The sequence below is a fragment of the Sparus aurata genome, chromosome 10 (genome assembly GCF_900880675.1).
Source record: "Sparus aurata chromosome 10, fSpaAur1.1, whole genome shotgun sequence".
In the NCBI taxonomy this organism is placed as follows: Eukaryota; Metazoa; Chordata; class Actinopteri; order Spariformes; family Sparidae; genus Sparus; species Sparus aurata.
Window position 1 is genome coordinate 18,682,464 of NC_044196.1, and position 24,782 is coordinate 18,707,245.

The 24,782-nt window shown below is 38.4% G+C and overlaps 3 protein-coding genes and 1 pseudogene across 6 annotated transcripts in view; 2 read left to right on the top strand and 2 right to left on the bottom strand.

The window, feature by feature from the left end:
• Positions 1-24,782, top strand: part of LOC115590542 (uncharacterized) — a 518,602-nt gene that overhangs the window by 254,714 nt on the left and 239,106 nt on the right. The gene's annotated exons all lie outside the window — the stretch shown is intronic.
• LOC115590549 (ubiquitin carboxyl-terminal hydrolase 17-like protein D) lies at positions 462-9,162 on the top strand. Of its 2 annotated transcripts, XM_030431943.1 has the most exons (18): positions 462-528; positions 1,167-1,251; positions 1,861-1,951; positions 2,059-2,159; positions 2,388-2,487; positions 2,687-2,790; positions 2,864-2,934; positions 3,024-3,149; positions 3,248-3,343; positions 5,439-5,567; positions 5,663-5,788; positions 5,910-5,947; positions 6,076-6,107; positions 6,207-6,494; positions 6,944-7,078; positions 7,430-7,516; positions 7,658-7,744; positions 7,897-9,162. In XM_030431943.1, the coding sequence occupies exons 2-18, from the start codon at positions 1,200-1,202 to the stop codon at positions 8,304-8,306; spliced, it is 2,073 nt and encodes a 690-aa protein (XP_030287803.1). In that variant the 5' UTR covers positions 462-528; positions 1,167-1,199; the 3' UTR covers positions 8,307-9,162. The 2 variants fall into 2 exon arrangements, with proteins under 2 accessions (XP_030287803.1, XP_030287804.1); XM_030431944.1 differs by lacking the exons at positions 462-528; positions 1,167-1,251; positions 1,861-1,951; positions 2,059-2,159; positions 2,388-2,487 and adding an exon at positions 2,515-2,538.
• LOC115590573 (E3 ubiquitin-protein ligase RNF19A-like) lies at positions 8,402-24,118 on the bottom strand (annotated as a pseudogene).
• On the bottom strand, positions 11,122-15,620 carry LOC115590568 (E3 ubiquitin-protein ligase RNF144A-like). 3 transcript variants are annotated; one of them, XM_030431972.1, is made up of 4 exons: positions 15,447-15,620; positions 12,399-12,499; positions 11,927-12,076; positions 11,122-11,785 (listed from the first exon to the last, which is right to left on the bottom strand). In XM_030431972.1, exons 1-4 carry the CDS (start codon positions 15,595-15,597, stop codon positions 11,495-11,497), a joined length of 693 nt encoding a protein of 230 aa, XP_030287832.1. In that variant the 5' UTR covers positions 15,598-15,620; the 3' UTR covers positions 11,122-11,494. The 3 variants fall into 3 exon arrangements, with proteins under 3 accessions (XP_030287832.1, XP_030287833.1, XP_030287834.1); XM_030431973.1 differs by lacking the exon at positions 15,447-15,620 and adding an exon at positions 14,245-14,686; XM_030431974.1 differs by lacking the exon at positions 15,447-15,620 and adding an exon at positions 14,215-14,679.

The window sequence follows — 24,782 nt, forward strand, 5'->3', positions numbered from 1 at the left end:
ATGATACTCACTTAATTGGTCACTGAAAAAAAATATTTTAAGATCTTTTGTACTGCCTACAAACAATCAAAAAACACACAGTTGAACAGGTAACCTGCCATCAATAAATGTGAAATAATACAGCCAAAGAAAGGTCCCCTTTAGTTTAATAGTTGATAGACCTACAATGGAATGGTGGCATGGTGTGTAGCATACTCTCAGAAAGTCCCTCTATTTACATCTGATTAGTTGCGCATGAAGTACTGTATAGACACACTACTCCTAGGATAAACAATTCGCCGCACGATTTCACCTTAACTGACTAAAGAACGGATTTAAAACATGAAGGAGTACGGCATGATGACATAAATATATTCTTAGGACGATCAAAGTGCTGGATCGTAGGACTCCAGGTCCAGTCAAACTTGTTGTTTACTGAGTTTTATTTCCTGTGACGTCATCATGTCGCTAAGCGAGACGTCGGGCAGCTCAGCAGACAGCCGCCTGTGAAACAACCGACAAGTTTCATTGACTGATCGCCAGACCGCAGTGAGTACTTTTCTGTCTCTCTCTGTGACTTGCATTGCAAAGCAGCGTTAAACCATTGTTCTGTGTTTTCGATGTGTAGAACATCTCAGTTCGGTAGAGCTTTATATTTATCTGTTTATCATACTTAAGAGATTTGTAAGATGCTATATCATTAACACAAGATATAGAATTCATTTAGCAATCAAACGTTACCAGTCGATAATTTTAAGTGAGAGCAATACTATGAGGAGCTGAGTTTGCTGACTTAAAAAACGATTTTAGAACTTCAGATGGCCAAAAGGTTAATGGTTTGGCATGTTTTCAGGAAAACAGACAACTAAAACTAAAAACCAACCTGCTCCTTCAGCTATACAGATATCTCACCACAGGTGAAAGTGTGTAGTCAACACTAATAAGACTGAGCTTGGAAAGGTCTGGTTTACATGTTTGCTTTGTTTGTTTAACTGTATGATATAAATTATACATAATTTTGGAGTCACGAAAAATGTGTATTGAGGATAAATTAAATAGATAAACAACAACATATTAGTCAGAGGAACAGGCCATGGCATGAAACCGAATAACTGTAAAACTGTGATAAGCAGACAGTTAAAGGCACAGGAAATTATGTGTTAAAACTAAAGCCCTGTTCTTTTCAGCTTCCCACAAAAAACAAGTAGGAAGACACTAAGATGGAGCGACGTCCAGAGAAGAAAGGAAGTTCAAAAAACGGGAAACAAACAGGTAATGGAGAGGTACTAAAAAAATCAGAGGGCAAATTAAAAAATGAAATGAAGAAAAAAATAAAAGCAAAAAGTATCCAGCACTACAGCATGACCTACAATTTTAAATACTTTTGGATTAAATTTGAATTGGTCAAAAGGGGGCATGTATTTGATCTTATTCAATATTAAAATGTTAACATAAAATTTGAAATTGTAACATTTATCACAAAATAATTGTTTGTCATCAGAGGAAAGAAAAAACAAACATCCCTTAAACTTTTGAGGAAAAATTGAATAAAACAAATAGGCACTCTACCTTTTAGTGTTAAAAGAGGTTGAATTATCAAAAAGGAAAGTTTGATTCAATCAGATTTTGGTTTTGCTCAGAAATGTTGTTAAATAGTGACAATAATGATTTTTTCTTGAACATCACCTGCATCTGCTGCACAAAGGACACAATGCATGGAATATTATTTTGTTCTCAGATTAAAAGGATGAGTTATATACTGTTAATATAATATGGAATATGAAAGTGTTGTTGCCAATGATAGGCTAATTACTAAATTATGTGATTCATGATAAATGGCTGGTGATGGTGTAATGACACTGTGTTTTTCTGTCTTTTAAGTGACTCAGACACAGAGACCTGATGACCCAAACACTCAGGGGGGCTCACATTCCCCCAACAGAGTCCTGAAAGATCCAGAGATGCACTACAGGTTCGAAATTGCTGTTTTCATCTGTAGCAAATATAAGTTGATAACTGAAAATTAAAACATATTATGTCAAGAACTAACAGGAAACTCTATATCATAAAATTTTTCAGAACTGCAAAACAAGATGCTTCTGTAAATATTAGAAAAGAGTTGAAAGACTCCTGTGAACAACGTCTGGATGACAATACAAAAAAAAAGGAGGAACAAAGAGGTAAAAAGAAGAGCACATGTCCTTCTGTCTGCAATTTATATTAAGAGAATCTGTGTGTGTCTATAGCAGCGAACAAAACTGACCCCTTTCCCAAACTCTGTGTGTGATTTATTTTATATACCATCATTAGATGCATTATGTAAAAATACACTGATGAGCCAAATTAAGTTTACAAACAGTACTAAAGTATTAATGGTGTAATGACACTGTGTTTTTCTATCTTATAAGTGACTCCACCACCTCATTATGGCCTGTACAATCAGGGAGCCACATGTTACCTCAACAGTGTCCTGCAGGTTCTCTTCATGACCACTGAGATCCACGACAGGTTTGAACCAGCTGCTTTTACCTGTCCAACCACAAGGAGATCAATTAAAATGTCAAGAAAACTTTATGTAAAATGTTTACAAGAAACACTGTATAATAAGATGATTTATTTGAATGTATTATGGTACAAAACTCTGTTGCTGAGCACATCAAAGCAGTAAACAGTCACCGTTCACTGAGAAGCTGCTGTCTTCCTAAAGGTTGAATCAACAACCAGATATAGAGCTGAGACAAATCTTTATGGACCTGAAGAGAAGAACATGTGGAACAGAAAACATCACAAAGAGTTTGAACATTCAAAATGGTAAGTTGGGCAGTTATAAGGTGCTGAGAAGAAAATTAATACATCAGATTCAGTTTAATGTTTCCTTCTGCAGTTCATGAACAACGTGATGCAGCTGAATGCCTTCAGAAGATTTTACATCATATCAATCCACAAGTCTCTGAGGTGAGCACTTATTAAATCTACAATGTTATTTACAGGAGAACAAATCAGAACGCTGTGTTGGAAAAAAAACTTGTTTTTTTTCTCTCAAGGATTTCCAAGGACAGCTGATGGACACAACAAAATGCTCAGAAGGCCACATCATCAATGAAGAGACAAATCCATTCTGGACTCTCCCTCTGTCTCTGAAAGATACTCATGATTCAACCTACAGTGTGGTGAGCAGACAAAGATCAGAGTTGTAGTTTAGTGTTTTTATGTGATGTGAACATGCTGAGCTAATATGCCATGTATTACAACATTTGTGTTCCCACAGGAGAGCAGCTTTAAGAGGACTTTCCAAAAAAAAACATACACAGGTGACAACATGATGTACTGCAACGACTGTATAAAGGAAACAGAAGCAACAAGTGTGAGTTTTGACCTGAAAATTAAAACATAACGTTAGCCTCATAGCATAATTGCCTAAGTCATTTTTTGGCCAAATTGTGATATCTGCCTAACTTTACTCTCCTACCACTGCTGCATCATCCTGCCTTTCTGCCTATGTCCTTGGCCAATCACAACACTCATTAGAATCCAAAAAACACTATCTGCCTTAGTCATCTCTTTGACTTAGGCAGTTTTGATGATACAACAAAAATGGCAGAAAACATGAGAAAGAGGGCTCGGCTGTCCACAAGTGAAGCATTAGCTCTTCTCTTTGATTTGTTTTTATCTGGTAAGAGTTCATATTTATTCAATATCCAGTGACAAACTTTCAGTGTGGACAATGGACCATCAATGCGTTCTTCTGTGCCCCCAGACAAAAGCAAGTACAATGTATTATAAAACTAAATTACAGATGCACAACTTTGCTTGCTTCAACCTGAGTAACAAAGATGGGTATTGTTATGCTTGGGAGGAGCATGAAGGCTCCCTCAGCAGTGAGGTTTTTGCCCATCTGCAGTCCAAACACTTTGAATCAATCCTAGAGGCCAACGGAAACATCGAGAAAGTCATTGTCTGGAGTGATGGCTGTGGATATCAAAATCGGTGTGGTACCATCAGCAACACTTACCTTCATCTGGCCATGAAGCATGGTGTCACCATTGAACAAAAGTTTGTGGTTGCAGGGCACATACAAATGGAGTGTGACTCCATGCATAGCCTCATTGAACGGCGCATCATCAAAGATATTCACACTCCACATGATTACATTGTCATCTTTGAGACTGCACAAATGCATCCATCCCCATACAATGTGACTCAGCTATACCACAATGACTTCATGAAGTTATCTGGGGCCTATGTCATCAATATTCGACCAGGTAAAAAAGTTGGTGACCCCACAGTCCATGACCTCTGGGCTCTCCAGTACTTGGCTGATGGTCGAATCTGGTACAAGTTGGATTTTGAGTCTGACTGGGAGGACCTGCCTCAGCGAATCAGCATCTCCGAAGAACCATCCCTGAGGAAAATGTTACTGCTCAAAGCTTGCTCCTTTATGGCTATGGAGCCATAAAGGAGCTCAATGAGAGTTCTCATTTCAGTCTCGTTGTCGTCTTTTTTGGTCTCAAACATTTCTCATTTGTTTCTCCTAAAATTCCTTAGGATCAATAGGTGAGACTTGAGACTTTACCACTTAAACCTTGCTCCTTTCCAGCAATGGGGAGACATTCTGAAACTTCATTGAGAGCTCGATGAGATCTCCTTTGAAACTTACAGGGAGCCCAAGTTGAGATTTTCTGCACCTGTTTCTCAGGAGAAACAATTGAGAAACAGAAGAAATCAGCCACAGCCTCACTTTGGTCTCACATAGATCTCATAGTTGTCTAGGAGAAATGAATGAGACACTACTGAGATCTCTTTTCCAATTTTCGTTTCCTCTGGGATTCCACTGGGTCCCACTCTTTCCTTCCCAATTGCCAATTACTCTCAGGAAATTCAATGACTTGCAGGCAATGAAACCAGTACTACCAAGAGTGGCCCACCAGTACTATGACAACCTCCCTCATCAATAGACAGTGTGAAAATGAGTTTGCACAGCACCTGAGTGGAACTTTGATTAAGGGTGGGAAAGAAAAACAGTGATTAAGGTTAGACATTAATAAACAACTTGGTTAAGGTTGACAAGTTAAACATCTTGGTTATATTTAGGAGAGTAAAACAACTTTGGTTATGTGATGTTTGCATTTATATGTAAGAGCGAAAAATGCCTAAGTCGTGGCATATTCTGCCTAAGTCACTTTTTATTTGTTAGGGAATTGATGATGGGTCTTTTTCTTTTTGCATACTTGCTCACACATCTGGTTGAATGTACTGTTACAATATCAATAAAAAATATCAATATGTTTTCTAAAAATTATGTTTTTTCTTGTTTTCCGAAAACATTAAAATATGACTTAGGCAATTATGCTATGAGGCTGACGATAAACAATATCCAGGTCAATTTTAATACTGGAAACAAATTAAAATATTCTGCGTTAAAGGATATAATGTGTGATGATGTTTCTTGTGTTATTTAGAGATGGGAGATGGTGAAAGCTCCTCAGATCTTGATTCTTCTCCTCAAGAGATTTGACTTTGACTACAACACCAGGTTACATTTCAAATCAGACTGCTGTGTGGAAGTGCCATATGAATTACAGTTGGGGGCAAGGAAAAGCTATTCTTATCTGTGATTTTCATTTCAATCATCTAAGTTGCTTTTAAGATCATTTCCTGTTCCTGACTGTGTTCTTCACTGCAGGACAAGATATACAAACTGTATGGGATGGTGAATCACATGGGCAGTCTAAGAGGTGGACATTACACAGCCACCGTCCTGTCTGAGGACAACACCTGGTATGAGTGTGATGATACTCATGTCAGCAAGGTGAGGAAGATTTAACTTAATCTGTTCCATTAAGACGTTACACATTTAAATCACACCAACAGAAAGATCAACATTAAAAAGACATTTGCTGACATTGGTTTGCTTTTGTTGAACCGTGCAGGTTGAACACCAGCCGTTTGCAAAGGACAGGACTTTCAGGTATTTAAAAAAAAAAAACGTTTTTTCGAAAATAATTTGGGATTTAATTTAATAATTTTGTATGTGTTCACCACATGTTGTCCCCAGATATTGTTTTTCTATATAACTTCAAAATTATTGTTCAACAGCTCCAGGACTGTCTATCTCCTCATGTACAGAGGTAGGGATACAAAATTACATAAAGGATTAATTTCGGTGTGATATTTTCATATGATTGCTAAATGTGTTTTTTTTGTTTTGTTTTTGCTTCAATTTAAAGCTACAGAGAACAACAAGTCTGAAGGGTTGAAGGAAACCAATTCAAAAAACTCCAGTGAACAACGTCTGGGTGAAGAGACAAAGACAGAGATGGAGGGACAAGGAGGTATTATAAACTGGTTTTGGTCTATCTTCAAAAGACTATTGAATTCTATCAAACACCCCTCCAAAAGTGCAGCGTGTCAGGAGCCTGTTGAGACACCTTCAGAGGATCTGACAGACAAGTTGAAAGAAGAACAGGGTGAAGATACTGGTCCTGAAGAACTGAAAGGAAACGAAGAAGCCAAAAGTAATTCATGCGAAAGAAACACTGATGAAACCACACAGATGGGACACAGTGTAGATGATGAGGGACAGATAAGAAAACATAGGAAGGAAGAGACACCTCAGGCTAGACGAGAGGAGGGTGATCCAGAAAATGTAGAGACTGACAAATCAATTAATAATCACAGAACAGTGAGTGAAGTGAGAAGCAGTGAAGATGAAGAGGCACAGGAAAATCAAGACAGCACAAACTCCAACAACACACGAAAACAAACAAATCAGAAGTCAATATTGAAAAAGGAAAGAAAAAAGAACAAGGCCCCTCCCATCTGGTCTGGCTGTTACACAACAACACACACACACACACACACACACACACACACACACAGTCACTTTCTGTATTTCATTTAACTAAAAATAATGCTTACTTCTTCTACTACTTCTGAATAAATGACTATTCCCTCAAACCCACAGCGCCTGAGAAGCTCCATGTGACCATTTCACCAAGTCAGACAGACGATGCAGCTGAACGACAGGATGAAACCAGAAGAAACATAGAAATTGACACTAATGATGAAAAGAAGAGACTGGTGGGACACAATGATGTTGGTGAGGAAAAACATGTGACTAAATGGAGAGAAGAATAAAATCAGCCTCAGGGGTTGAAGGGGGATTCACATAGTGGAAGAAGTTCAACACTGAGATGATATATGAGACTGAGCTTATTGAATGTTTCATAAATGGACAAGTGATGATTCTGACATGATAAAAAAGAAATTGAAAAGAAAAAGTTGACAAACCTCAATTCATTACTTAAAGGTGAAACATGTCTGTGAAACACAGGATGGGATATATAGTTTAGATTAAATTGTCTAAAGCTAGGACTACAAGAATACATAAGAGTTAATGTAGACCATTGCTGTAACATTAACAGATCTAAATTGTCTCTTCAATTCAAAGCTGCTGAGTCAAAGATGTCCCCTGAGACCAACAAGCTGGATGATCAGAGACAAGAAGATGTGACAAACCAAAAGTCATTACGTAAAGGTGAAAAATTTATGTGGAGCACAGGATCGGATATGTAGTGTCGATTAAATTGTCTAGAGTTAGGACTACAAGAATACATAAGAGTTAATGTAGACCATTGTTGTAACATTAAGAGATCTAAATTGTCTCTTCAATTCAAAGCTGCTGAGTCAAAGATGTCCCCTGAGACCAACAAGCTGGATGATCAGAGACAAGAAGATGTGACAAACCAAAAGTCATTACGTAAAGGTGAAAAATTTATGTGGAGCACAGGATCGGATATGTAGTGTCGATTAAATTGTCTAGAGTTAGGACTACAAGAATACATAAGAGTTAATGTAGACCATTGTTGTAACATTAAGAGATCGTTGCTAAATATGTTTTGTCTCTTCAATTCAAAGCTGCTGAGCTGCAGAAGTCCCCTGAGGCCAACAAGCTGGATGATCAGAGACAAGACGACGTGGAACCAAAGAGAAGTTCAGGAGAAAGAGATGCTGATGGTGAAAATAGGGGGCAAATACGAAAGAAAGACACAGATGAGGTACAGGAGACAAGTGATGAGGCTTTAAGCAGTCAGACTGGAGAAGAGGAGAGTACTGCAGAAACTGGAAAGAATGTTTTGGAAGATGAAGTTAGATCAGAGACTGAGCCTCAAAGGGAGCCAGATGAGAAAGATAGGAAGGAAGAGAGACTTCAGGCTAGACGAAAGGAGGAGGGTGATGCAGAAAATGTAGAGACTGACGCTGTAAATATTGAAGACGGGAACAAAAGAAAAGGAAAAAAAGAAAAGGGGAAAAAGATGAAAAAATAGAAAAAATTGAACAAGCCCCCTCCCATTGGGTCTGGGGAGGTCAGGAGAGAAAGCAGGAATGGAGATGCCTTTCAATGTTTGTTTGCCTAATTGTAGTTCCTGTCATTTCTCTCATTTGTCTTGTGTTGCATCAATTCATAAAAAAAAAATGTTGAAGAAGAGTCGAATGTTAAAACACTATTGATTCCTTACAAGCCATGAGAGACATCGCTCTACGTTGTTCAACAGATTACACAAAGGTGATGTGTGTAACCTTCATTGCTTTATCTCAGCCTTGTCTTTAAAATAACTTTTTAAAATCGACTTTTTTAAATGACTTTTCTATGATTTTATGTTGTTACTCTGTTTTGACTGGCACTATGTTAATGAAGTTTATTATTATCACGAGGAGTCTTTTTTCTGTGATTTCTTGGCAGATTTATGGATTTTTATCCACAATGAATTCCTCAGAAAGTCGGATATGTGTATCATGTCGAAGTATTCAGATTTTCATAATCATGACAAACAGGAGTTTAACAGATTTTTAAAGTAGGATACCTCAACTGCCTCTCTGAGATTATATGTTTCACCGGCAACCTGAAGCTCCATCTGCTGACGGTGTTGGTGAACAGGACAAATCAGTTGAATATGTAATCTGTATGTGTTCAAAAATGCGACCCACCAATGTTATCAACAACACTCCTCATCATATAATCAAGAAGACAAAAATTCAATAATTACATTTTTAAAAGTTGGATAGTACTTTTGAGTCATATTTATTCATTTGATGAATCCCACCGTCTTCCATTTATTACACCAGATGAGATGAATGTGATTGACCATCATGTGACACAATTAAAGTACTTATTCAGTTGTATAATTTTTCAGTATTTCATTTAAAATGAGAGTATCAATACATTTTCATGGCATTACATAATTAAATTCAGTGAATTACTTTAAAAACCTGGGAGCACATAGTGAGAAATATACATTTCCAATCAGGTGTACAGACACCTGCAGCAGCTTGCTCAAAGGCTGTGGAAAATTGTTTATATCTTAATGATGATCAGAAGATGTTTTATTATTTTTCTAATTTCAGTTTGTCCCTGTGCTGTTATTGAGTAATGATAAGGTTTCTAAATAGACACTGGATCTAAATGAACTTTTCTCAAGACATTTCACTTAATAGAATTATTGAAACCAAGTGCAAAAGAATATGTATATCGGATTTTTTCCAGGATCCTCCTAGTCGTGATCAATTTACAGTCCAGCCAGAGGGAAGCAGACTCACATTTTGATAACAGTATTGTTAAGAGCCTCGAGGCTATATTGAGGCTTATATTGAAGGATACGGTTATTTTTTTTTTTTTTGCTTGATATGTTTTTAGGTGGTTTGGATCATAACAATACATCATATTTTATAAACTGGTCAACTGTTTTGAAAGTAAAATCATAATATGAATAATGTTTCACCACAAATAATAAATGTAGGAAAGATTCTCGCTGCACTGTCTGTTTTTAGATGTACAATAATACTTTAAATACTTCAGACACAGACTTGAGAATGTACAACAACAACAACAACTCTATTGTTTCGTAATGAGACTATAGAAAAAGTTGAACACTGTGTAAAAATATTATAGAGAAAACTCTTTAATGTAACTGAAACCTGGATACTAAGTTGCTTTTAAAACTACATCCTGGGGTCATGGAGGAGGAACTATTTCCACTTAACAATGTTTATGTATAGTATATTATATTTATTTTGTATCTTTTTATGGGCGTCGGGTACTTCTATTCTTTCTTGATCCTCTATATGTGTGTGACAGTGCTGTGTGTGACATGGAGCTTCAATTTCCCCGAGGGAACCTCCCAAAAGGATGAGTAAAGTCTAACCGCCACATTCATTTCAATGTCACTCCTTTCAACTCCTGTACAATGGCGCCCCCTTCTGGTCATCGCTCTGACTTACAGTCCATCCAACCTTCAGTCCTCCTTGTTGCATTCCCTTTGACTCTATTGTGGGTTTCCACACATGCTGAACTGCTTAATTACACAAAACACATCACCTGTGACTGACCGAATTAAATGCACCATGTGAAACGATCCATCTTTCCGGCGACAAAGCAGAAGCTGTTTTTCACTCAGCAGAGTCAAAAGTGACCATTGATGCTGAGTTTTTACCTGAATGGACCGTTAGAAAGCGTAATGACCTGAAGGTGGCGCCATTGTCCGGGAGTTTAAGGGTGTGACAGTTTTTAGGATTTTAGGCCACTTTACATACGCCTACTTTTATATTTCACTACATTAAATGTTTTACTTTTCCCTCCACTACGTTGATCTGACAGCTGTAGTCGTCAGTTACTTTTTCACATTAAGGTTTTTACATCTGATCAGTTTATAAAATATGCCACGTTGTTATAAACTCCTCAGAGGAAGTTGAGGTGACCTCCTCATCACAACTTGTGAGCACTTTTAACATTTGAGTGATGTATCAATAATAAATGATCAGATTTGAAATTAAAATATAATAATACTGAATACTTTCTACTTTTGATAATCAGTAATATGTAATTGAGCTAACTTAAACATTAATGCCAATAAAGTTCATTTGAATTTGATATTTAAAGTACATTTGGCCAGTAACTATACTTTGAGAGCACTTTTCACTATAACCAATTATTTTTATTGTGTGATATTTTCTTTTATATTTGTACATCATCTGAATACTTCTTCTACCACAGGTATCTGTTTGTAATGATTCCACCAGTGAATCACCAATGAGCAGCTAAAATAAAACAGCTCAAATAGAAATAATATATTCAAAACCAAGAGCATGTGTGTATTTATTTTTATTCGACAGGAAAAGAAATTTCATTTTGTCAGGAGAATAAACATGATCAGTACAAATCTGATTGAACGAGGAAATGTGAAAAAGACAAAACAAGGATCAAAATACACACTGTCACAGTGAGATAACATTAAAGGAGCTGAAGATGATTCTGAATGAAAGCAGGTAAATCTTTCTATGGTGGAAAAATAGAAATAAATCTCATGTTGCGTCAATAAAGACCAAAAAAAAGATCCAAACAAAAGCAGGCATTGGGCTGAATATCTGTCTGAGTAATAACAATAATGATGATTTGCATTATAACAACATAAAAAGGTGTGTTTGTGTTTATTGAGATCACAGTATTGAATCAATACAATTATCTGATCTGCCTCACAGGTATGGAGGTCTGTCTTGGTGCTACACCAGAGGAACAAACATCGAAATACGAGTATGGTTTTATCTTCTGGCACTCTGTAGTGGTCTTTAGACACACAAAACAAAACGACACTTTACACTGACGACAAACAACGTTTTTACATCTGGTTCCGTCATGTACTACCAGCATACCACAGGTGGGACAGGCTCGGATGGAGGGACATCCTGTGACCCCCTTCACACTCTCGAAGACGATATCTGGATAGGTCTTTAATATTTCCAAGCCAGGACACTGTGAAGAGAAGTCACATGGGGAAATAAATGAGCTTGAGTTTTGAATTCACACTTTGTATCCTCAACTTTATTTATAGCCTATATTATATATTTATATTTTATTTTTGTATTTTTTCAATAATGTTATGTAGATACTTACTTCTCTGATACCCAAGTGCTGTTTGGAAGCATTATGGAACCTTTTGTCTTCAAATTCTTTCACTTCTTCAGGAGTCAGAAGAGCCATTTTACGAACTTCCTCGAAGGACCACTCACGATCACACTTACCGCACACAAACCTGCACTGTCTCTGAAAATACAGAATACAATACAGAAAGATGTTCACCTGTCAACGTGTTAATGCTTGCACGATTCACAGCAATAAACAGTCCTTTCCTTAAAAAACAATTCTGATTTAGCTTACCTAAACTCACTTTTCTTTCACTGCTACAGGAAATGATTTTCTCTTTGCTCAAAGTTAACTCTGCTTTCTTTCTTTCTTTCTTTTTTGGCTATTAAAAACTATATTTTCACAAGAAAGTTACTACCACACACTAACTAAGCTGGTGCTAGGCCTGTGTATCCTTCTAGTCACCAACTGTCACGAAGGTGTAAACATCTGAACATCGTACCTGGTCCAACAACCTGCGACAATGATCGGTCAGAGACATCGGAGTAACAGCATGACCACAGGACATCTTTGCCCTGAGAGACTTGTAGTCTTTACACAAAACTGTGAGACACAAAGTAGAAGCAGTGTTATGGGCTTTCAGCTGTAATTAACCAAGTGAATTCAAATTCAATGACAATTGAAATACGCTGTAGTCTACAGGCAGTGTTGGGAAGATTACTTTGGAAATGTAGTTGGTTACAATTACAAGTTACCCTGTTGAAAATGTAATAGTAGTGTAACTATTTCAATTACTTTCTCAAAGTAATGTAACTAATTACATTTGATTACATTATGATTACTTTTCTTAATTTTGAATGAAATCTCTCAACTGCTAACCATTTTCACATTTTAAGACCTATAGTGTGATAAACCTTTCAGTTCAAAGGTTTAACCATATATTATGAGTCTGACCTTAGGCCTGTACTGCGAAGGAGGCTCACTTCCTCACTAAATGGAGCGACAACGGGCTGATTTCAGCCAAGAGGAGCAGGTTGTTTTAATGGAGAGAGTATGAGCGATACAAAAAAGCCTGATCACGGCCTGAAGCAACAGTGTTGCTGCAAATATGACAAGAGGAGGCTGATTTTAATTTCTGACAGCTCTACATTGAGCTGCTTTTAAATATGAAGCTTTAGAGCAACAACAACTGTTGTTTTAAACTGTGTTTTATATTGTTTTCATATATTTCACTGATCGCAATTATAAAATGCCAGTGTGTGTTTTACTGAAAGTGAGGCTGGGTGTGCGTATGAAAATAGGTTACAGTGCGTTTTTTAGGTGCTGTAGCTACAAGCAAATCTCATGTTGTCTCTGTACAAAGACCTTTTTATATGTGAGAAAACACAAGATTTGCGTTTGGGCAACACATAACAGGCGAAACAATTAATTTATTCATGGCCACATTAAGTTAAATTATCTGTCCTGCTGCGAGCGCACAACTTCTTTCAGTGGTGACTGACTGTATATAAAAGTAAATAGGCTATAGCCTAATAAATGACCTCCTGACACCAGTCGGGTCAACAGCTGAGCAGCGTATCCCCTCAGCTGAACATCTGTAGGCGGAGACGCTCAGAGAGAAAGTAAACAGCAGCGGATCAGCGCGATCTCTCCCTCCGTACAAATGCTCCGTTCTGATCCAGCTCCACTGGACTTTCAAAGTAAAGGTGACGCCAGCTGTAAATGAGTTAAATAGTGAAACAGCGGCGCTTTTATAGCCGATTTTATTATTAAACTCTGAACAGAACCTGGTCGGGACCAGGTTATGAGGTAAGCATAAGTTACCATGGTGATCTAGCCGGGTTAAAAGCGAGCCACCTCTGTAATACAGGGAAGCCTGGCTTCTGTCTGTATTAAGTGTTTTTGTATTTCCAGCCCAGGAACATCTTGTGTGCCGCCGACACTGTTGCTGCTGAGTCTGACTGCCGCCGTACGGTTTGTCGGTTGAGTCGAATGGCACATGACCAGACAGAGCCAATCACAAGCGTCAGTTTTGGAAGGAGGATGTTGATATGAAAATAACTAAAAACAAACATGAATCCAGGGGGGCGAAAAACTATTTGATAAATCCGAGCTTTTGCGGCGATTTTTCAAATGTAACTTAAGTTGTAATCATTGAAATTTCCAAAAGCAACTGTAATTTAATTACATATTTTCTCCCAGTAATGTAACGGATTACAATTACGTACATTTTGTAATTAAATTACGTAACGTCGTTACATGTAATTCGTTACTCCCCAACACTGTCTACAGGTTTACAATTTTTGTAGGTTATTGACCTGCATTCAATTTAAAATGTAGTTACTTACAGTCCATGTCATCTTCTCTGTCTACAAATGTCAGCGTGCGGTCCTGCGGGTTGTAACGCTTCTCGGTGCTGCTGGCCATCTTTACTAAATCAACTCCCTAAACATGCGGAGGAGCTGTGCAGGTTTTCTCTTCCTCTCGAAGGAGGTTGTTTTGGTTGTTTCCCCGAAGTCACGTGGTTTATAGGGGCGCTCCAGAGGTTTCAGTCTGTATTTATCTGAACGAGCAGGCGCCGAGAACAGCAGTCCACACAAACTTCACTAGTCGGAAATATATTCACAGATTCGAAATTCCCGGATCAATAACTCATAAGCTAAACATTGCTAGACCTCAAACGACGACTCTGTACTATCGCAGTAAGGTAGACAACGAGCTACAACCGTATTTTCATCAAAACGAAAGCTCCTCCGGGCTGGATATTAACATTAGTCTCTATGGTCAGCCGTCTGTGAGACGAGGGCGCAGGGACCGTCTGCAAAGTGCAACACCGAAAAGTGAAACTACAAAAAATATTCAATAACTTCACTATCATTCACTGTAGTGTCACCAAAATCTCACCACATATCAGTGGTCCCCTGCTGGTTATACTACACCTGTTTGTTTGGACAAATGTGGTTTAGCATAATTTTTGAGGATTTTCATTTGGAATAATATTCAATAGACTCTTATTCAGTGTGTTAGCCTTTAAATTGTTGCAAAAGTAAAGATGAGGTGGATACCAATACTGGTAATATTTTTCTTGTATGCCTAATCCTCGCTCCTCAGTCAGCTAGCTGTAAATAGTTCAGTCTGAAATCAGTATTCGCTTCTCAAGGAACCAAGGTTCTCCAAGGGGCTTTTAGAGCGAGGAGGCTATACTACTGTATCCACTTTAAGTTTTCCAGGAAGTATTGTGGTCAGTGAGTGCAACTGTACTTTGCTGTAGCCAAGCATCTGCCTATGGGAGGTGAATTGGTGCTGGGATTTTAAAGGTACTACAGGGGATCCATTTTAATGCTGATAAAGTCTTTGATGTATTCTAACTAGATAGAGAAATTGCTTTATATCTAAAAGAATATCAGAGCTGTTAAAGCTTTTTATTCATCCTTCTGTTTTGCTATTAGTTGTGTACATTTCAGTCCTAAGGTGTTTGTTACCCTTTACCATTTACAATAACTTAAGCAAAATATATATTAATCCATTAAACATTTTTTTATTGTCTTACTGAGTAAAGCCTCAAGCTTCTTGGGGTCCAGAGGCTGGTGTCTGTCTGCAGATGGATCGACCTTGTTGACCCCTCCCGTCAAGTAGGACATCAGTGCTGAACAAGCTTGCAGAAGGGTGTGGGCCATTCCTCTCGCTTTCCATGTGTCCATGGGAACAAGTAGCTCCACCAATCAGAGACGTTGCATTTACATCGTAGGATTCTGGGTAGTGTTGCAAATAAAATCTGTTAGGTTCTGTTGGTTAATTTAATACAACATTTTAGCTTCTGTAATCTGTATCATTGCTTTACAACGTGCTGGCTTTATGAAACATGGAGAAAATGGATGGGAAATTTACCTTTGGCAACCAAATGGGCTGTTAGTGTTGTGGTCTTTGTTAATGCAGTCAAGGGTTCCACTCCAGAAGAAGCATGGACAATATATGAATCAATACATAGCCATGTATGGTCCATCCATATGGCTATATAATGTAAATTAAATATAATGACCTATGCATGAGCTTGCTTTACGCAAAAAATACTTTGTTTCAATAAACATACGCAATAATGTAATACAGTTTTGTTTGCACAGCAATGTACTCTAAAATATCTGAATCATATATCGCAATAGGTTGTCCATCCATATATTGCTATATATCTTCAAATATATGAGTAAGTTTATCATATATTGAAATATATTTTCTAATGTATTTTGCAATATAAATTCTAGTATACTGCATTATGCTTTTGTTTCGTAAGGATGAGGGACAGATGAGAGAAAATGGGAAGGAAGAGAGACTTCAGGCTAGAGGAGAGGAGGTTGATGCAGAAAATGTAGAGACTGACACATCAATTAATAATCATGCAACAGTGAGGAAAGTGAAAAGCAGTGAAAATGAAGAGGCACAGGAAAATGAAGACAGCAAGGCACAATAAAACAGCAAGTCTGAGGAGTTGAATGAAACTAGAGTAGAAGATGCTTCTGTAAATGTTGGAGAACAGACAGAAGACTCCTGTGAACAACATCTGGATGAAGGGACAAAGAAAGAGAAGGAGGAACAAAAAGGTAAAAAGAAGAACACGTGTCCTACTGTCTGTAATTTATATTAAGAGAATCAGTGGGTGTCTGTGACAGTATACAAAAACAACTACTTTTATTGTCTCTGTGTAATTGATGTTATACATTCAGGCACTTTATGCAACCATGCATTGATGAGCCATATACAGTGTACAAACAACACTCAAGTATCTATTACACAGAACAGGTTACATATGTTTGACTTTCTCATGTTTTTCTTCCCCTTCAAGCCACAGAGTGTCAGAAGCCTGTTGAGACCACTTCAGATGATCTGACTGAGTTTAAAGAACAGGGTGAAGATATTGGTCCTGAAAAACTGAAAGGAGACGAAGAACCCAAAAGTAATTAATGTAAAAGAAACACTGATTATGAATAAACCACACAAATGGGACGTAGTGCAGAGGATGAGGGACAGATGAGAAAAGATAGGAAGGAAGAGAGACTTCAGGCTAGAGGAGAGGAGGGTGATGAAGAAAATGTAGAGACTGACACACTAGTTAATAATCATACAACAGTGAGTGAAGTGAAAAGACGTGAATATGAAGAGGCACAGGAAAATACTGTACAGTACAAACTCCAACAGCACATCTCTTTATAAAAGCAAGGAATCTCTGTCTGTCTGTGTGTGTGTGTATCTGTGCCTCAAATATCTCTGCAGATCAGGATCAGACTGACCTGAGAGTTTCCACATGGCTGCTGCGTGGTTCAAGGTTGTGCAACGTCGCATTTGTTTAGATTACAATGATACCATTAATTAATTATTTCATAAAGTATTTACCAATTCCGCAAGCATTGTCAACCATAGCCACGTGCGCACCACAGCCAATCACTGCAGAGCTCAAGCCCACGACACACCTTGAGAAACAAGCGGATTTATACCTACAGCGGCGCGAGCTGGACCGGGATTTTGCCGGCGGTTCGGTCCCGTTCTGTTCTGTGCATCTAAACTGACTGTTGTGGATTAATGAGACTAAACGAGTCCGGACTGACTCTGTTCTGGTCTGAGGAGATCCGGATACGCGTGGACAACAAAGTGGAATCGGGATCTGTGGATGTTCGTGTGTAGCTAGCTGCTAGCCCACCCACACGGCCCACCTCCCGAGGCGACGGACTGGATGCACCTGCACGTCCAAAACCGGACTTAGGGTAAATAATGTCCGCCGCGCTTTTTCGCGAACATTGCCGTCTCGCTTGCTTTGTCTGGTGCAGGTTGAAATGGTAAAAATGGGCTTTTGTCACGAAAAGTGTCCAAGCAGCAAGTTTGGTTGTTGAGGAACAGGGAAAGTTGTGTGAGGGACGCCGGCGGTGATACAGACAGCGACAGAGATAGCGAGTTTTGAGAGTTGAGAGATTTGTGACATATAGCGTGTTTGGAGTGTATAGTTAGTGTGTAATGTAGTGTTTGGTGTAGTGTGTTTAGTGTGTAGTGTGGTCGTTTTTTTGTGTGCTGTGAGTCAAAACAAGGAGGAGACTGAATGTGGAACAGACAGGAATGAGCTGAGGAGCCTGAGGCTTTGCCTGCATTTAAATGTAAATAGTTACATACTTTGTAAATTTCAAAAACTTATGCACACATTTAGCAAACAACAATTTATATTTGCAATAAAACTAATGCAGTTGGTTCATTAAACATATTTGTGGTTTTCACATGTTGTTAATAAAGTTTATTATTATCATTATTATTATTATTAGTAGTAGTAGTAGTGGTAGAAGTAGTAGTATTATAAGTGTTGTGGAAATTCTCCTTTGTGAGGTTGACAGTTGCTAAGTCTCCGAAGAACTTCAGACTTCATCAGATCTCTTTAATAACACGCAGCATGGAGAGAAGTCAAAAGCGTTCTCTCCCAAACTCTAAAATGTTACTCCTTAAAGCCCCTGTATGGAGTTTTTAACTGGATATGCAAAAGTCTCTGGTTTCTGCTGATGTGTCTGTGTTACCTACACCAGCAAATGAGCCCATCAGTGTGAAGATATGCTTTTTCTAAGTAGTCTAATTCTATACCTCTGAAAGGCCTTGGTCGGGTCGGACCACTGGCGAAACGATTTACGGCAGTCAGACCGGAACTGACGACACTCAGCATATCTGTTTTGTTGCTACGCTAGCCAGTGCTAACCGAGCTAAAACTTTTGTCATGGTTGATAATGAGACAATGAAAAGAAAAATAATTCGAACCGAAGACCAACGAAAGGCTGAGAGGGAATCCGATCGAGCTAGGGCTACACACGGATAAACATTGGCGATTCCTTCGAGAGATGGAGAGAGTTGCGGGGCTTGAAGGGATTCAAGTCGGATCCAGAATTTGCCCGATCACTCCTAGACAGGTATGTATATTTTATTAAATTTATGAAATGTATTGCGGGACGTAGTTTACAGCAATACATGAATTTATACTGTTACAACAAAGCTGGCTAACGTTACCACTAGATTAGCTCTTGATACTGCACTCGTAAAAACGACAACAAACGTCTTAGATCACGCATCCATTTCAGCTGTGTGTATCAGCCCAACCGACCTGCAACGATGCATCGGTAATATCCTCTGTCATTATAAATGATTCAGTTTCTTACTTAGAACAAAACATCCATCACAATCACTGTGACTTTGCTGTAACGCTAGCTCTGTGGCACCGTGGGTAATATTTATAGCTGGGAAATTGCAGTGCAACAGCAGCATTACACACAGTGACAATAGTGCAGTCTTTGCATGTTTAGCCTATGTCACAGACATCACGGTAATACAGTTAGCTTAAAACGTAAGATATTATGTTGGCAATGCTACTGCAGTTTTTTCCAATGCTGGGTTATTGCACTGACAATAAAATATTACTAAGGTAAGTTGACAACTAAACTAAACAGTTCTACTACCGAGTTATCTAAACTGTTGGTTGTAGGCTTACTGAACTTAGATGTATGTCTGTGTAAATTCTCATTTGTCCAGGTCAAGGCATGATTCAATTACTTAGAGAGAACTTAGATACAAGTTTTAACATTACTTTGTTTCACTGGCGGCATATTATATTACATAGAAATACAAATAGACACATTACCTCATCCATATGCACGCTGCAGATAGCTGCTAAAAAAAAAAATCTACACACGCCGGCCAAACAAACGTCTTCACGACAGTGGGCGCTAGGGCTCATGGGAAATGCGGTCTTCATTCCGTCAAAACACCACCGCTTTCGTCCACCGGGGCCGCCAAAATCAACACTAAATGAAAAGTCTGTACAGGGGCTTTAAGTATAGAAACAGAGAGGAGGTTACCTTCATTTACAACAGCCATAAAACATTTTCTTTACATAACAATGACTCTTTGATGTTTGGTGTGTATCCTGTCCTTCCCAGGATAGTGACTCTTTGATGCAACAGATGGGACAGCAAATGTCATCTTATTTACATTTCTGTATCTTCCCAGGTGGGGGATGTGCCCCCACCTGTGGCTCTTCTGACACCTCAAGCAACATGACATTTTCCCTTCCTCCTCTCACATCTTGCTCCTGTCTATACAGCACATTGATCAGACAGGAAAACTATGTAATTTCTTACATAAGGAGTCTTTTTTCTGTGATTTCTTGGAAGATCTGTGGATTTTTATCCACAATGAATTCCTCAGAAAGTCACACTATTTCCAAAAATATGTGTATCATGTGTTAAGACTAGAAGACACATTTTCGTAAGTAGTAGGGTACCTCAACTGCCTCTATGAGATTATGTGTTTCACCGGCAACCTGGAGCTCCATCTGCTGACGGTGTTGGTGAATAGGACAAATCAGTTGAATATGTAATCTGTATGTGTTCATAAATGTAACACAACAATGTTATCAACAACATTCCTCAGCATATAATCAAGAATACAAAAAATTCAATAATCCCAGTTCTAGAAGTGGGATGGTACTTGTGATTCGAGTCATATTTATCCATTTGATGATTCCCATTGTCTTCCATTTATTCAACCAGATGAGATGAATGTGACTGACCATCATGTAACACAATGAAAGTATTTATTCAGTTGTGTGATTTTTCAGTGTTTCATTTAAAATGAGAGGATCAATACATTTTCATGGCATTACATAACCAAATTCAGTGAATTACATCAAAAACCTGAGAGCACATAGTCAGAAATATACATTTCCAATCAGATGTACAGACACCTGCAGCAGCTTGCTCAAAGGTTGTGGAAAATTGTTTGTCATTTAACTATGATGAGAAGATGTTTTATTAATTTTATTTTCTTTAACCTGATGACAGTTTTTCCCTCTATATAAATCATCAAGCTGTGATTTTATTGAGTAATGACAAGGTTTCTAACTAGATACTTTATCTAAATTAACTTCCCGCAAGACATTTCACTTAATAAATAAAGTATTTGAAACCCAGTGCAAAAAAAAATCCTTAGAACTTCCCCAGGGTCCTCCTAGTCGTGATCAATTTTGGAAGCAGACTCGGACTTCTCACATTTTGATGATATCAGTAGTTTTTTAAGAGCCTCAGGGGTCATGTTATCTTCATTTTCCCCCCAAATGAAAATGAATTAATTTTCTGAACAAGCTCAAATTGATTTGGGATCTCTGGGGACTTGGTTTATGCTGGACAAGCTCTGTGGAGCAATTCTTTGGGTTTATTTTTCTACACTGTTCACCAGACTTTCCATCAGCATGTGGGTGAGTAGATATATTGACTGAATCTTCATGTTTGGGTGAACTGTTCCTTCAGTACCTTTACAAAGCTATTGTTGAATGTGCATCATTTAAAGACACACCAGAGCGTTTCATTTTCTCTGCCACACAGGGACAGTCGTCTGTCTAGGAGCCACCCCACTGGGACAGATTTTGTATGGGGAGCTGGTCTTACTACATTCACGTTTTAATTTCAGGCAGACAAAACAGAACTCCACGTGGCAGCGAGGGCAGTTGATATTTTTGCAGTGTTGTCAACTATGTTCCACCTTCATGCCGCACGTAGGACAGGCTCGGACGGAGGGGCAGTCGGTAACCCCCTCCACGTCGGGCAGGCTGATGGTCTTACATGTCTGCAGAAGCTGCAGGTCTCTGTTGATGCAGCCTTCGTTGTCACAGCGGTCGGATTGAGGGCCTGGACCTTTCCACTCTTTCTGAACACTGCCAGCAGAACTGGTAGGTCTTGTTCTGGTCAGCTGTACATATGGTGCACTTTACACACAGGTTGGAGAAGTTCTTCCTCTCCACACTCGTTCTGCATTGAGGGCACTTTTGTGGGAAACAGCGCAGGGAGATATCGGAAAGAAGAACACACAATATCTTAAAATCAGTTGACTTGATTCCGCTTTAGATCAAAACCACACCACATTTACTAGCTGAAATTCACAGTACTCTGCAGCAGCCAGGCGGGCCATGGTCTCTTCAAAGTGCTGCATTTCCTCCACAGACAGATCCGCCAGTCGCCGCACTTCTTGGTACGACCACAGTTTGTTGCACAGTTTGGTTCCCTCCAACACTGCAGGGCATCTGAATTTGTAATGACCCTGAAAAAAACAAACCAAAAAACTCTTAGGATTACAGAAACCAGGGAAAGGTCTATGGAGAGTCAGAGAATAAGTAAAAATGTTCTGAATATTGGAAATTGGACAATTGGATTGTCTATAAAAAACTATATGATTAAAAAATGTGCTTCTTTGGCTCTGATACAGCATGAAACCTGCACAGTATATACTAACTACAGTTGTCAAATAAATGTAATAGAGAAAAAAGACAATATTTACCCCTCAAAATTATGTGGAGGGGAAGTATAAAGTACACAAAAAAATGGAAAAAATTAAGTAAAAGAACCTCAAAATTGTACTTAAGAACTGTACTTAGTTACATTCCATCAGTGGTTGTATATTTTAATTTTCATCCACTTTCTTTTATGAATCTTTAGCTGATTTCTGCACATTATGAGCTTCTATAAATATTTTCAGTTTTGCAAGTTTGGCACTTGTACTGTTTTTGTCAAATAATATCCCATTTTGTTTACAGTAGTAAGCTGCTAATACCATACTGCTGTGCTGTTCTTGTTTCAGAGTGACAGAACTTGCTTTGACCAGTAGGTGGCAGAGTAAGCACAGAAGTTCACTGGTGTAGGATGATAGTCTGAGCCCAAGATCTGCCAGGAAGTTTCTGTGCTCAGGGCCAAGATTTGTTAGTTAAATCATAAACCAAGTGTGCTTTTACACCAATGGATACCTCCAACTGTCTCTTCCAGAAATGTTTTTTTAAGACATGAGCTACCTCATCCAGCTGGCTGCGACACCACTGTGTCAGAGAATCAGGAGTGACGGCGTGGCCACAGGACATCTCTGCTCTGAGACTGTCATCGTCCTCCTCTGAAACTGAGGCACAAAACAACAAGTATATTAGTTCCAGTATGTGATGAATCATCGCAACACAATTGGGTAACATCCATGTACAATGAATATGCAGTTCATGAAGAGCAAATGAACCAGACAATGATGCCTTAAAGGGGAAGTGAGGGTTTGTTCAGCGTGACAGGAAATCTGTCTTACACAGTGGATCCAGGTCGTCCTTCCTGTTGACAAACTTCAGGGTGGTATCAAGTGGGTCGTATTTCTTCCCCACCTGCTCCTGCCCCCGAATGCTCATTTTGAGAGTCCTGCAGTGGAAGAAAGTCTGACACTATGATCGCTGAAAAATTTGATTTAAATAGTGACACTGACAAAGTTTACAGACATAGTATAATGAATATCACTATGATTTGTGACAGATGTTTTCAGAAGTGATTCAGATACTCTACTTTAAAAAAGTAACAATACCACAGTGTAGAAAAATGCCCAGTTACAAGTGCAACTCTTGCATTCAAAATGTTACTCAAATGTGTAATATGTGAGACTTGGCCACCTGTTGAACTCCAAACCAGCAGGGGCTGGCATATCATAGAGTAACTACCAACTGCTGCTAACTGTCATTGCAATTAGCTAGTTAGCTCAGTTAGCCATGCAGCTAATGATCCGGACTGGAGGCTTGGAGTATTTTGGGAGTGTTGTGTTTACACCGCTAGCACAGGAGCTTTGGGCTGGCTAGCTGGTTAGCATGCATCTTATCAAAACATTTATTTTTCTTTACATTGTGCTTAATTTTCAAATGTAGTCAACTCAACTTCTTATATATTGCACCATTACGTAAATGTATAGTTTTTGCGTCAAAATATACACAAGTATCCAAATTAAAAGTACTTTTTCTGCAAAATTTCCCATTTCAGGATAATATACATTATTAGAGTATAGTTACTGATGCATAAGTTTAGATTTTGTTACAAAATGTAGCAGAGTAAAAAGTGCGAAAGTTACCTCTGAAATGTAGTTGAGTTAAAGCAGAAAGATGGAGAAAATCAAAAAACTAAAGTAAAGTACAAAGTACTCTACAAAAGTACAAATGATAGGCCTATTAATGGGTTTACTCTTATTATTGTTCTTTGACTTACTTCAATTTATGGGAGTAATTATGCTTAGTTTTGGAGACATTTCTCATAATTTGTGGGCTTTTAGGGATGTCAACAGGAAGTATAATGTTGCCATGGAGTCAGTTGTTAGCTAGCTGCTGGCTACAACATTATAAAACCCCATTTTATAATCTTATCTTTGGTTATGTTTTGGGACTTTGGGACCATTAAAAGTAGGCCGAATTACACATTAGAAGTTCCTGTACGCAATATACTCATGAGTGTGGAGACAACTGCCACTGGATTTCCTCAATGCAGAAGAAAAGTTAAAAAATGTGATAATTGTAAACCGGGTTCAGTTGGTAAAATGTAGCACAATGTTATTTGTCATTTCTGGACTTACGCGGCGAGCTTTATAGAGTGGTATGGTTTCATCGAGTAGTTTGAACCACACTGAATCAGAAAATATGTGTATCATGCCTCTCTCTCTCTCTCTCTCTCTCTCTCTCTGTGTGTGTGTGTGTGTGTGTGAGAGAGAGAGAGAGAGAGAGAGAGAGAGAGAGAGAGAGAGAGAGAGAGAGAGAGAGAGAGAGAGTTATTAATAGTTCAGCCTCTGATCTTGACTTCATCACTATCAAGATATGTTCCTGCTTACTGAACTGCCTCTAGGGGAGTTCCCAGATTTGGAAAACACCTTATAAACCTATCATGATATTTACTTTTCTTTTCGTGAATGTTACTGAAAGGCCAAAAAAGCATGTGGATTTTTCACACCCTGGCCTATCTGGAGAGTTAAAAAAACAACACTAATGAAGACAGTGTGATTCTTAACAGAGGATTAGTCAATCTTCAAGCATACATATATC